A 12,904-nucleotide genomic window follows, 5' to 3' on the forward strand; every position below is an offset into this window, starting at 1 on the left:
CTTCTTCTTGCTGGCCTTTAGGGAAGTTTACACTGGCAATTATGTCCTCTCTCTCTCTTTTCAGACTCAACATTTCTCTTGTAACTAGATCCTTCTCTATTCAGATCTCTTAAGTTAGGGAAAAAAAGAAATAGCCAATACTTTTTTGACCCATAATGCCTCCAGCTAGCTTCCCATCTTATCTCTTTACCACCAAATATTTGCAAAAATGTCTCTACCCATGGTCTCAATTTCCTCACCTCCCACTAACTCCTCAAACCATTTCAGTATGGTTTCTGCCCTATTACTTCATCAAAATCTCTCTTCCTGATGTTTTCAATGAACCACTAATGACGCTATACAAATTTTTTGGTCTTCTTTTTTTTTTAACCTCTTAACAGCATTTAAAAATGCTTACCACTCCCTCTTTCTTGAAATATCGTCTTCCCTTGGCTTGGAATGATTTTTATCCTACATCTGTCTGCTCCTTCTCTGTCTCCTTTTCAGGCTCATTCTCTTAATCCCATCTAATACATGTTAACCTATCCTATGCCTGTTTCTTTTTTCACTCTATACTTTCTCCCCAGAGAATCTAATTCTCTTTCATAGCTTCAATTATCATCTTTTTGTTGATGTTTCATAAATTTATACTTTTAGTCCTAACCTCCCTTTTGATCTCCAGACTTATATATTCTATTCCTACTTGGCAGCTCCAGTTGGATGTTTCTAAGGCATCTCAGATTCAAATATTGTACCTGATTCTGTTCTTATTCCCCTCCCCACCTGATCTTCTTCCTATGTTTTGTATCTCTATGAATGGCATCCCCTTTCATTATGTTAAATAAGCCAGAGTCTAGAAATCATTCTAATTTCTCTCTTTATCCCATATCCAATTGATTACCTAATCCCATGGGTTTTACCTCCTTAAATCTCTCTCCACCATCTCTTGCCTTTCTCTCTTCTCTCAACCTCTCTCTCCTCCCCTTCCCTTCCCTCCACCCCCCAACCACATTAACCATCTAGTTTATCTCCCTTATATTCATTCTTATGCTCCTTTAGTGCATTAGTCAAATGAATGCCAGGACACTTTCTAACAAGATGTAATCTGATCATGTCAACCCCCTCCTTAAAATGCTTAAAATTTCAGTGGTTTACCTTTGTTTTTATCTTATGATAAAAATCAAAACCGTCTGTAAAAGACCCACAGGGCTCCATATAGACTAGTCTCTCCTTACCTCTATGGCCTCATTATGTACCACTTGCCCCCTTGCTGTCTTCTCTCCAGTCCCCCTTTCTACAGGCCTTTGCATATGCCAGGCTCCTTCATGCCCAGAGCATTTGTCGTTCCCTCTGCCTAGAACACATTTCATCCACACCTTTCTTTTCATGACTTACTTCTCTTCCTTTAGATACCAGCTCAATTACATCTCATCAAGGGAAACATCCCTTTCCTCCCTGACTAGTCGAATCCCCCTATTGTATGTTTCCATAGCACTTATCACAGTTGTCATTTTGCATACGTGTAGGCTTATTTAATATTGTTTTTTTTTTAACCTAAATGTCAAGCTCTATGAGCATAGAGACTGTTCATTTTTGGTCATCGTTTTATCCTCAATGTCCATCAGAATGCCTGAGACACATAATAGGAATTCAATAAATAGCTGATAAAAGAAAAAATAAATGAAGGAGGTGGAAGAGGCACAGAGAGGTTACCCTGTATATCTTACCTCAGGTCACACAACCAGTAATTAATAGAACTAGACCTGAAACTTGGGCAGTTCAACTACTGAGACCACAATTTTAACCTCTACACTTACAACTGTTTATTTACTTAATCTTCCTTGATCCAAAAGAGATTTAAGAAGGTCTATATAAAATTCAGAAAGCAAACATAAATTAGAACTAGGTGAGTAACAGAAAAGGAGACCAAGATTAGGTCCATAAAATACAGTCAAGCTAAGACATTCAGAAGAGATCACAGAAAATTTCCGCCTATGCACAAATACCAACCTCATGTTAAATATTTTAGATAAATGCTTACTAAACCCCATGCTTAAAGGGTCTAATAAAACTAGCAAAAAAATCTAGGGATGCTGAACCAGAAATAATGTAACCATTCCATATGAATGTTAGTCTTTCTAGAAGACAATTCACTTTAAAGTTTAGCACAAAATTTTAACTCAGTTGAGAGAAACATCATATAATCTATCTCAGTTTGCTGCATGTTCTGTGTACCACTTTCCATTTTTCCTGTGGAAGAGAGATGATTGCAGTGACCTTCCTACTGAATTAAATGTTAACAATTTTAAATATATTTTTTTCTCTAGGGAGATTCTGGTGGACCTCTGGTTTATGATAATCATGACATCTGGTACCTTGTCGGTATAGTAAGTTGGGGACAATCATGTGCTCTTCCCCAAAAACCTGGGGTCTACACAAGAGTGAGTCAGTATCGAGGTTGGATTGCCTCAAAGACTGGTATCTAGTGTGAATTGATCATGAATTTTATCCATGGCACACAGAGCTAAAACTCTTGCATATTGTGTATTATTTATATTCTTGTGGTTTGAATTAGTGCTTGTGCTGGATGTCAAGAAGTCCTTCAGAGTCAGACCAATCTAATATCATGAGGTGGACTTTGTGTACACGTGACAGAAGTATTTCTCTACCCTAAGCAAAGAAGACACAGCAAATGACAAGTAGCACCAACTCCTCACTCACAAGAGAAACTGTGATCTTATTAATCAGATGAATATTTATAAATGGTTTCCCCCAAGTGAAGATGGGGAACATCACTTTCCACAGGATATGAAGAGCCGCCAGGGCTGTCAAAATCTTACCTCATACAGTACTTGGAGCACTTGGGATTCATACAGCAAAATATCAAACAGCAATCATCCCTGAGGATTCAGGGCTTCAACATTCTAGGACTGATGACTGGACATTCAATGGCTAGAATGGAGAAGTGTGGGATTTGTAATATAATTTGAACTCTAACCTGGGTTTATAAATAGTAATACAGATCATTATCATTAACCACGGGAGTCGCCGTTTAAAAGATGTTTAAATGTATCTGAACTTGCTGTTAACATTGGGTTATACACACAAGCACTAGCTTCAGGATGCATGTTGTATTGTTACTAAGCATTTCTGATTTATTCTTTAACAGCATCTTGCCATCCATGCATCATTTGGAGTTAGACCAAAAAGGAGAATAAAGGCAACTCTTGGGAACACTCTTCCATGAGTAGAAGATAAAAGGAACCAATGGGACCTAGGCTAGAAGAGTTGAGTTTCAAATGATTAATAACAAAACAAGCACTCTAGATTTTTGATGGAAGGAGACGTCCAATTATTTATTTAGATATACCTACATTAGCATATGGTGCTTTTATAAGTCTTCAGTTCTCTGACAAGTCAGATGCCTACCAGAATGTCAGGTTAGGAGAGTTGATTTGTACAAAGCACTTAGGATAGTGCCTGGCATATATTGTACATTATATAAAGGTTTGTTATAATGGAAAGGAATGCCTCTATGAGTTTTAAGGTAAATAAACTTAATTTGTCAAATGAGTGAATGACGTTGGGGCTTAAACCAGCCCCAGGTCTAGGGGTGGAGAGCACAGGCTTTGGCACCAGGCTGCCTGAGCTTGAACATTGGCTTTGCCACGTATAAGTTGTGTGTCCTTAACATCTCTGTGCATTAGTTCTTTCATTTCTGCAGTGAGAATAAAAATAGTACCTACCTCAGATCATCATGAGGATTAAATGCATGCTTACAAATAAATTACTTGGAACAGTGTCTGTACACAGCAGGCTCTCAATATAGACTAGCTGCTATCAATTATTATTCATTTGTTTAGGACTCAATAAAACAATATACTTTTTTAAAACTGTATCTTTCTTCTTTAAAATCATGTACTTGATTTCAGAATACTTTAAATTACATTGGAAAAAAAATTAGGTGAATTACTAGGTTTTCAAAATCACTTTTTATGTCTCATTAATGTATGTTGAACCAAGGCTTCTTATACACAAGTAGTCATAGGATACAAGGTCATCTGTCACCAGGGTTGTGACTACAGATGCAGCTGTATTCACATCCAGGTCTCAAATGTAAGACCTCAAACACTAGACTTGTTGTTCTGATTTATCGGACAAAAATTTAGCCTCTTAGTTTCTTTAATAACTAAAACTTTTAATTTACATATATATGTGTTATATGTAGTATATGCAAACAAGATAAGTATAACTAAAAAACTCCTAGTTATTATTTAATATCAATATTAAGATATAATAAACATGAAAGGGTCATTATACACACTTTCAAAAAGAAAAGGTCACCAAATTTCTGAGTTGATGACTACTAACAATTAAATATCAATAGGAAAAACAGAGTAAAAATTTAAATTCTTATGCTTCCTTTTGTACGTAGAGAAACAGCCAAAGCTTTCTGGAGAATATTTAACATATTCAAGATGCGTTTGACTGATGATATATCTTTTTTTATGTTAAAGCCTAATGCATCATTTGGTAAAAACAAGAAAACAAATCTGTCTACAAAAAAATTATTTTCTACTAATTAATTTCTATAAGAATGGATATATGCTTTTGTGTACCTCTATTTATATTTCAGAAGACTGTGATAACTTTTTGCAAATGTCTGTGAAACTATATATACTTATTTAAATAATTATATGATTATTTTAATTCAACTCAGTGACATTTTAACACAAATGAGAAATGCAAAAGGCTACAGGAAAATCTAAGAAATGGAAAAGTAGATTTTAAAATAGGATTTATGTGTCCTATTTCTAGTTTGATCCTGACTTATTGAGCGGTGTTATGGGAATCATGCGATAACTTTTGACTCATGTTTTCCATCTACCATAAGGGACATTAAGCTATTTACCCCATGGCATTGTTGTGAGGCTTTCCTGTTGAATAATAAAGTTGAAAAGTCAAATATTTAAAACCTGCTCAAAAAATGCAAAGTATATTATTGCAAACTGATATCAGTACAGATTATAAAGAAGGTGACTTTTTTGTTTTAGTGTTAGCATGTTTATTTATCAGTAGTATTGCTTGGTGAATTTTACATTATATTGTGGTTAAAAAAAAAACCTGGGTTTTGTCTCTTATTCTGTGAATGCTATAATGATATATCTTTTCATAGGGAAAAAACCCTACAATTTGTCTGACTCGTTTTAAAAGACAGGTCAAATCCATTAGGTTGACAGTGAATGATAACAGCACATAATCTCTGTGGAATCTTGATAGAATTTGGGGTGCCATGAGAAAGAAAGGGTTAGTTTTTAATACTAGAGTAAGAATTGAACCAAATTTTTTGCAATGCTTAACCACTTCTCAGTTAAATCTTCATGATTCAATAACAATAAGAACAAAAATATATTAATAGCAATCACCCAGTGAACTTATTGCTTTGTTCATATATTTATTTGACAGAGAGGGGATGTGTGCAAGGCATTCCTTCGTGCCATCATGGAAATGAAAAATAAACTTGTTACAAATTATTGAAGTTAATGCTAGAATTATAGCTGTTAGAGCTGGGAGAGACCTAAAAGACTGTCTATATCAACCTCCTTTTTTGACTCATGTGAAATCAAAGCCAAGAGAATTTCCCCAAAGAATACAGTAGGTGATAGCCAGTAGAGGAACAGAATCCAGGAGCTCTTTCATCCAGTTCAGTCTTCTCTCCACTACTCTGTGTTATGCACATTCACTAGCCAGGGATATTGCAGCTCTAGAAGTCACTGGCATTAACTGATTGTTGCCAAACTGATGTTTCTCCTTGGAAAAAATGTAAGTTAAACTCACATGGTGTTTAGCAAAGTACACCATTTAACCAAACCAGTTTTATGGTTAAGACAAACAATACCACTTAAAACTATATCCAACTATACCTAAGGAAATGAAGGATGATTTTAACAAAGGCAAAGCTGCAGAGCCAATTAAATCGGCAGGTCAGAACACTCCATGGAAAGTTTACCCTCCAAATCTATATCTTACCCCATCCCTTTCTCACCCTCCACACTAAGCTTTATAATTATGATGTAATTTAAAGACTTGATGTGGTATAAATTATATACCATATTTCAAAATGAGGAGCAGCAAAATAGTTCAAACCCTGCTGAAGCAACAAAAGTTTGTTTTGAACTTTGCTCTTTTTTTTTTTTTTTTTTTTTTTACATTTTTGCAAATCTCTTTAATGTTGGGCTTAATGGAAAACAGCTATATTCTTATATTTGCTTCTGCAATCTCTTGTGACATCCCATGTCGTATGACCTCTGGAAAACTCTACACTTGTGAGTGAATGAGCATGAAAAAGACAAATGCTGTGTTAATATTATGAACATAGTTTTGATCGCACAGATCCCCTGATGGAGTGGATTCCCGGACCACACTTTGAGAACCACTAATCCTAGGCTATTAGAGCTTCTGGTTGTAAAACTACCTACCTCCCCAACCCTGACCTCCACAACTAGTGTTTTGCTTCACCTTATTTACTAGAGAGAAGTGCTGTTTTTAATGCCTTATTAGAACATCTGTTTTATAAACAAAACTACAGGAAGCACACTAAAATGCAGCAAACTAAAAAGTTTTGATTAAGATGATCTTGTAAATACTTACAGTAAACATTCTTTTACAGGTTTCAGTATTTTTCTTGCCTGAAAGTTTTAACTATGGCTAATAAGAAATGAGAAAAATGTAATCTTGTCACACAATTAAGAAGAGAAATACATCTTTACTCCCAACTGCCCTTATCCTGTCAAAGGGAACTTAATCTATCTCCTCAAGATGTTTGAGGCTTTCCTCTTGAATAATAAATTAAAGTCCAAATTCAGAGAATGTTTCAAACTGTTTGAAAAGTGCAAAGTATATTATTATAAATTGGTATCAGCACAGCTGATGCTGCACATGCACTAAGATTGTCATTGTTTTTATACAATGTCAGCATTTTCATTATCATTAGTATTGCTTTATGTATTTTGCAAATACCACTGTTTTGTTGAAATTATATTTAGCATTTTCTTGAAGAGAAATAATATATAATATAGCTCATATGGTTAATATTAACTTATCACAAAAAGAAAAGTACCAAGCAAGTCAAATTAATTGTTGTTCACTTGATAGCTTTAAGACTGAATATAGTCCCAATTCATTTTATTTACAGCATATTTTACGACAACTTGTTGGAGAACTCTATAATCAATCACTGTATAGCATAGGGAACTCTACTCAATACTCTGTAATGACCTATATGGGAAAAGAATCTAAAAAATAGTGGAGATATTTATATATAATATATGTAATATATTATATATATGTATAACTGATTTGCTTTGCTGTACACCTGAAACTAACACAACATTGTAAATCAACTATACTCCAATAAAAATTTAAAAAAAGAAAAAATCAACTGGGAACATTGTTAAAGCTATTACATAGCTGACAATGGAAAATACCAAAATCATTCCAAAGTCAGAATTTAACAAAGTATATTTTAAAGACTCTGCTAAGTAATATCTTAGTCTACATTCTGAATTATTAAAGATTCTTTAAGTCACAGAGCTATGTAATTGTGAGTATGCTAACCAGATGTCATAGGTTTCCTGTGAAATTCTATTTTTATACATTTTCTTCCATTGTCAGAATCTATGTCCCAACTTTTATTTAAAATTTAGTTTTGGAGATGAGGAGATCATCCTGTTAGATCTTTCTTCTCTTTCCATTCCCAAATGTCAGTGCTCTCCATGAAAGATGTTCAGATGCCCCCCTAAGAAATGTTTTCAGGAGGAGAAATTTCAGAAATGCATAGGATTACCTTCCTAATGGTTTCAGCTACCCTTCATCTGTGTTAAAAACAAGTACTTTCTGCTGAACCTCAAACCCATATTTTCCTGTTTAGATCTAGGTGGAGATTACTGAATTCTTGGGATAATTTTTTAAATCCTCTAGTGTTTGTCCTACAAGTTATAATCCTTAGGGAAAGAGGATTAGGAAGTTGAATGAATAGGCTGAAAGGCACTTTGAAGAAAAGAAGAATTTAAAAGTGGAGAGGAGAAATAAATAGAATCTGAAAGTTAAAGCCATTGGAAAGACAAATATTAAGCCGCAGCTACTTTATAAAAGTTTTGTAGGAAAAAAAATAGTTGCATTACAGAATAAAAGTTTTTTTTAATTAAAGGAAATGAATGGGATTTACTTATCCCACCACACACACACACACACAAAAACCCTGTGGGAACATTATAACTAATACTTTTTAGAGGGAGAGGGCACACAATTGTATCAACTTATAACTATTTTTTTTTACCTTCCTATTCTTGTATATATACCTACATATATTTGACAAAATTGACATAATAGCATATATAAAATTATGTATTTCTCCATCTGACACTATATATTTTCCAATGACCACATGTTTGGTATTATTATCATTTTTAATGGCTATCTTTGAGTTGATACATTAAATAGTTACACCACATAGACCTTGCCCAGAACATTAGGATAGCAACCTGCTAGCAACTAAATTTTATACCAGGGTCATGAATCATAAGGTATGGTGTCCTACCATTCCTCACTCCATGAATCCTCTTGCACTGCACCAAATGAAGACCACTGTGATCACCTATCCTTACCTCTGCTTTGCTTCTTTCTCATAATGCCTGTGGTTTCTTCTCCCTCTCACTACACTGCTCTTTGTCTTTCCCACTGGTTTAACACCTCACTACTACCCTTTTTCTCAGCTGATTCCACTTAATCTTTCTTGGTTTTTTTTTTAATCAAAATGTTCCTATACCTTCAACCTTTCACAGAATGCTCCCTCAACCTCTTACTCAAGTCTGGATGTCCCTATCTAACACACCCTTTCATTGTAACCCTCTCAAGTGATTGCTCTTTCTCCCTGGCTCTAATACTAAGTCAAAATTCTTCCAACACCCATTTAAAAGCTTCCAAATATTTGTGTAGTCTTCCAACAATTACTGCTGCACAATAGTATAAAAATATAAACTATTTTTAGTATATAGGCTCATGCCTCTAACCGTACCACATATTGCCCCTTCTAATCACTTCCAAGCTCTGGACACCCCCCACATTAACTGAGGTACTAGGCACCTGCTCAGAATGGACCTATGTATCTGACTCCTATCTTCATTGTTGTCAGTTTCAACATCCAAGTAGATAATCCACACCTAGCCTCAATTCTTTGAACTCATAAATCCAAATGATCTTAACTTCTTTTCCACTTCCATCATCTCCTTCTGAACTGTTGGAAGAACCTCAAAATGATCTTCTTTCTCTAAACTTGAAGTCCTATAGTCCATGTCCCTGCATTTCTAATATCAAATACCCCTAATTTCACCAACTCCTACAGAAGATGTACTTAATCTAGAAAACTCCTACAGAAGATGTACTTAATCTAGAGCACAACTTGGAAAGGAAAAAAATCTTCTTTATCTTCACTAACTTTTAACAGAAACTTACTATTTCTTTCCATTATAAAATAGGCAAAAAAAAACCCCTACAACCCAGTAACATAAGTTGTATCAGTGACTTTGTCACCAAGCGAAATCATAGATATTTTAATTTCATTTAATAGTTGTTGCATATGTATCAAAATATATTTATTCTCATTGCAACTTTGAAATTATGTTATTAGACTCATTGCTAAATCCTGTTATTTAATATGTTAAAAGAGAAGCATATTTATTTCTATTCAAAAATTTCAAAACTATTTTGATAACTACATCACCATATATTGGTTTTAGTATAATTCTATGTATTTTATTTTATGCTTCTAAAAACATCATTATGAGAAGGGGTCCATAGTCTTCACCAGACAGCCAAAGATGACCATGGACGTGGCATAAAAAGAAATTAAGAGACCTTAACCTATAGGGTAAATACAAAACATAGTTTCTAGATGTACAAAACTTCCATGATTATCCCCTTCCTATTTTTCATTTTAATCTCTCATCTTGGCTTCTTTCCTTTTGCTATTCTTCTTAATTTTCATTTTTTAAAGAGGTATTCTAGTGCTCTAAACACACTATAATGTTTCATGTACACACGAATCCCTTCACATAAAATTTCTTCCCTCCTTATCACTTTAATAAGTTTGCATTCTTGAAAGAGTTGTACCAACTGACTATACCCCCAGAGTATGTGAATGTTGAATTTTTACTAAATATCTAACATTATTAAACATATAGTTTAAAAGGGGGAAAACAATCATTTTTTTTTCAGTATTGTGGTAGACAGAATTCTTTTTTTTTTTTAAATCGTCCTCCAAGATCTTCTGCCCTAATCTTACTATAATTATAATGAGAAATCATACCCATGCTTATGTTACATTACATGGCAACAGGAGTTTTGTAGATATGATTAAGGTTACTAATCACTTGACTTTGAGTTAATAAAAAAGGAGATTTTTCCAGGTGGGTTTAAGTCTAATCCTTTAGAAGTAGAGTCCCTTAGAAGCAGAGAGTTTTCTTTTCTTGGTAGCAGAAAAATCAGAGATTCCAAGTGTGAGAAGATGCACCGCTGTTGGCCTGAAAATGGATGGGACCATTTACCAAGGAATTCAGTTAGCCTCCAGAAACTGAGGGAAGCCCAAGATGATACGGAGCAAAAAAACAGGGACCTTAGTCCTTCTGAAATGAACTTAATTCTACCAACAGACTAAATATGCTAGCAAGTGATTCTTTACCACAGCCTCCAGATAGAAACCCAACTGAGCCCACATCTTGCTTTTAGCCTTTAAACACTAAGCAGAGAACAAAGTTGGGCCCACCTGGACTTCTGACAAACAGAATAAAAACAAATAATAAATAGCTGTCATTTTAAGTGGTTAAGATTGTAGTAACTTGTCATACTTTAATAAAAAGTTGACAAAGGTATAGAATTTTCATTTATTAGCCAATTTGAACATTTTCCCATATGTTCATTTATTCATTGTAATTTTATGTGCCTGTTTTGCCAAAAACTTCTTCTCAAAACAAAAGAGGAATTGAAATATGAATTTAAATGTTGACTGTCAAATTGACTAAAAGAAAGATTCAGTAAACATTGAATATCAAAGTATTTACAGAGGTGCTAATAAGTTCATTCATTCAAAGATGTCACAGTTTCTGGCCTCAAATCTTCCACTGTCTAAAAGGAGGAATATTTTGAAAATAAAGAAAACTAAAACTAGGTTCCTGCTTGAAGGGAAAGCATGGGTCAAGGGCTATTTGGACAGTAGGGAAATTACAGGCAAACATCCAGGAGGAGTTATCTTAGAGCATAGGCTTTCAGAGTCTAGGGACCCTGTGTAATAAGATTCTAACTAAATGTCTTGAATCTTACAGTGAGGTGGATTTTTAATTGAGAACTGTATTACAGAGAAGGAAAACAATATTCTAGGCATGTGGGCAAAGACCCAGTGGGGGAAAAAAAAAGATCTGATGGACAGAAAAGAAAACTCAAAGTCAATAAAAGTAGGCACTGCTGTAGTTACAAAGGAAATCACAAGGAGAGTTGGGGAAGTCCTTGAAAATGGCAGTTGGCACAAATACATTTTCACTTTCCCACCTTAAAGTTGGATTCCCCTTTAAGCAGATACAAAAGAATTACTGGGCCAGACCCAGACATGTACCATTGCACTAAGAAAAGCAAGTCAAGGGCTATCAAACCTTTTATGAAAATCTCTGATCTTGTTTCACACTTGCCTCTAAAAGGACCTGAAGACCAGAACGTACTGACTCAGAACAAAGAGTGCCATCTCTTGAAAGACAAACACAAAACTGCTCCAAGTATTCAAGGGTTGTGCTTAGGTTTTGGACATTATATTGTTTCTCATTTAATTAGCCAGAACCAGGAAATATTTACTTCCTACAACAAAGATTATCAAGTGATTCTTCACCTCAAACCATACTATTGGTTAAAGTTTACCATCCAAACTTGTTAAACTGGTTTATTTTAAATCCTTAAGTATATTCTTTCTTTAGTCACCTTACAAGTCTGAAAGAATGTCCACATGCTACTCATTTGATGAGAAATCACAAAGAAGCACAGAAGTGGAAGAGTGTGCATTCTCAACAGTGGATGATGTATCAGTAAGTTTAATTTTATTTCATGTTTAAAACATTTGTTTCAGATTTGTGGTTTCCAATTCCGGAAATTATTCTGAGTAGTGAATTTAAGAGTTTTTTTTTTTTTTTTTCTCTACCACTGGAGAAAATATTAACTTGGTAATGTTAATATTCTTTATTTCAGGAAACCATGCTAACAATTTTTTATTTAAGATTTGAAAAGTTTAACATGTTGGATTTTAATTGGAAAATTTAATGTGAAAATGATATAATTACAGAGAAAGGGAGGAAAAACATAGAGCTTGAGGTAAAAGTGTGTAAGTTTGCAGGCATAGAAAGATGGAGCAAGTAAGAAAGTGTTTTCTCACCCTCATCCCAGTTTAGAATATATAATGCTGTGTGTGATCTTTCTAAATTATGCATTTAGTTGATACACTGAAAATAGAAGAAATATATAAGTTGTATAAGAAGTATTATATTTTAACCCGCCTACTGAAATTCATAAATATAATCAAAATGTCAAAAAATAATAAGATTTTAATGTCCTTTGAGAAATTCTTTGCCTTTTAAAATAAAAAATTAAAGAACAATATTAAAGATATTGGTTCAAGATGGCACAGCAGAAGGATGTGCACTCACTCCCTGTTGCGAGAGCACTGGAATCACAACAAGCTGCTAAACAATCATCAACAGGAAGACACTGGCACTCACCAAAAAAGATACCGCACATTCAAAGACAAAGGAGAAGCCGCAATGAGACAGTAGGAGGGGCACAATCACAATAAAACCAAATCCCATAACTGCTGGGTAACTGACTCAAAAAC

At 34.3% G+C, this 12,904-nt stretch overlaps 1 protein-coding gene across 1 annotated transcript in view; it reads left to right on the top strand.

Annotated features, from left to right (window-relative positions):
- Positions 1 to 2,465, top strand: part of TMPRSS11F (transmembrane serine protease 11F) — a 50,609-nt gene extending 48,144 nt beyond the window's left edge. The window contains 1 exon segment of the mRNA XM_068541983.1: positions 2,307 to 2,465. Within this exon segment, the coding sequence (XP_068398084.1) occupies positions 2,307 to 2,465 (159 nt within the window).
- Positions 2,466 to 12,904: the final 10,439 nt, after the last annotated feature.

This window comes from Eschrichtius robustus, chromosome 4, assembly GCF_028021215.1.
Source record: "Eschrichtius robustus isolate mEscRob2 chromosome 4, mEscRob2.pri, whole genome shotgun sequence".
Lineage (NCBI taxonomy): Eukaryota > Metazoa > Chordata > Mammalia > Artiodactyla > Eschrichtiidae > Eschrichtius > Eschrichtius robustus.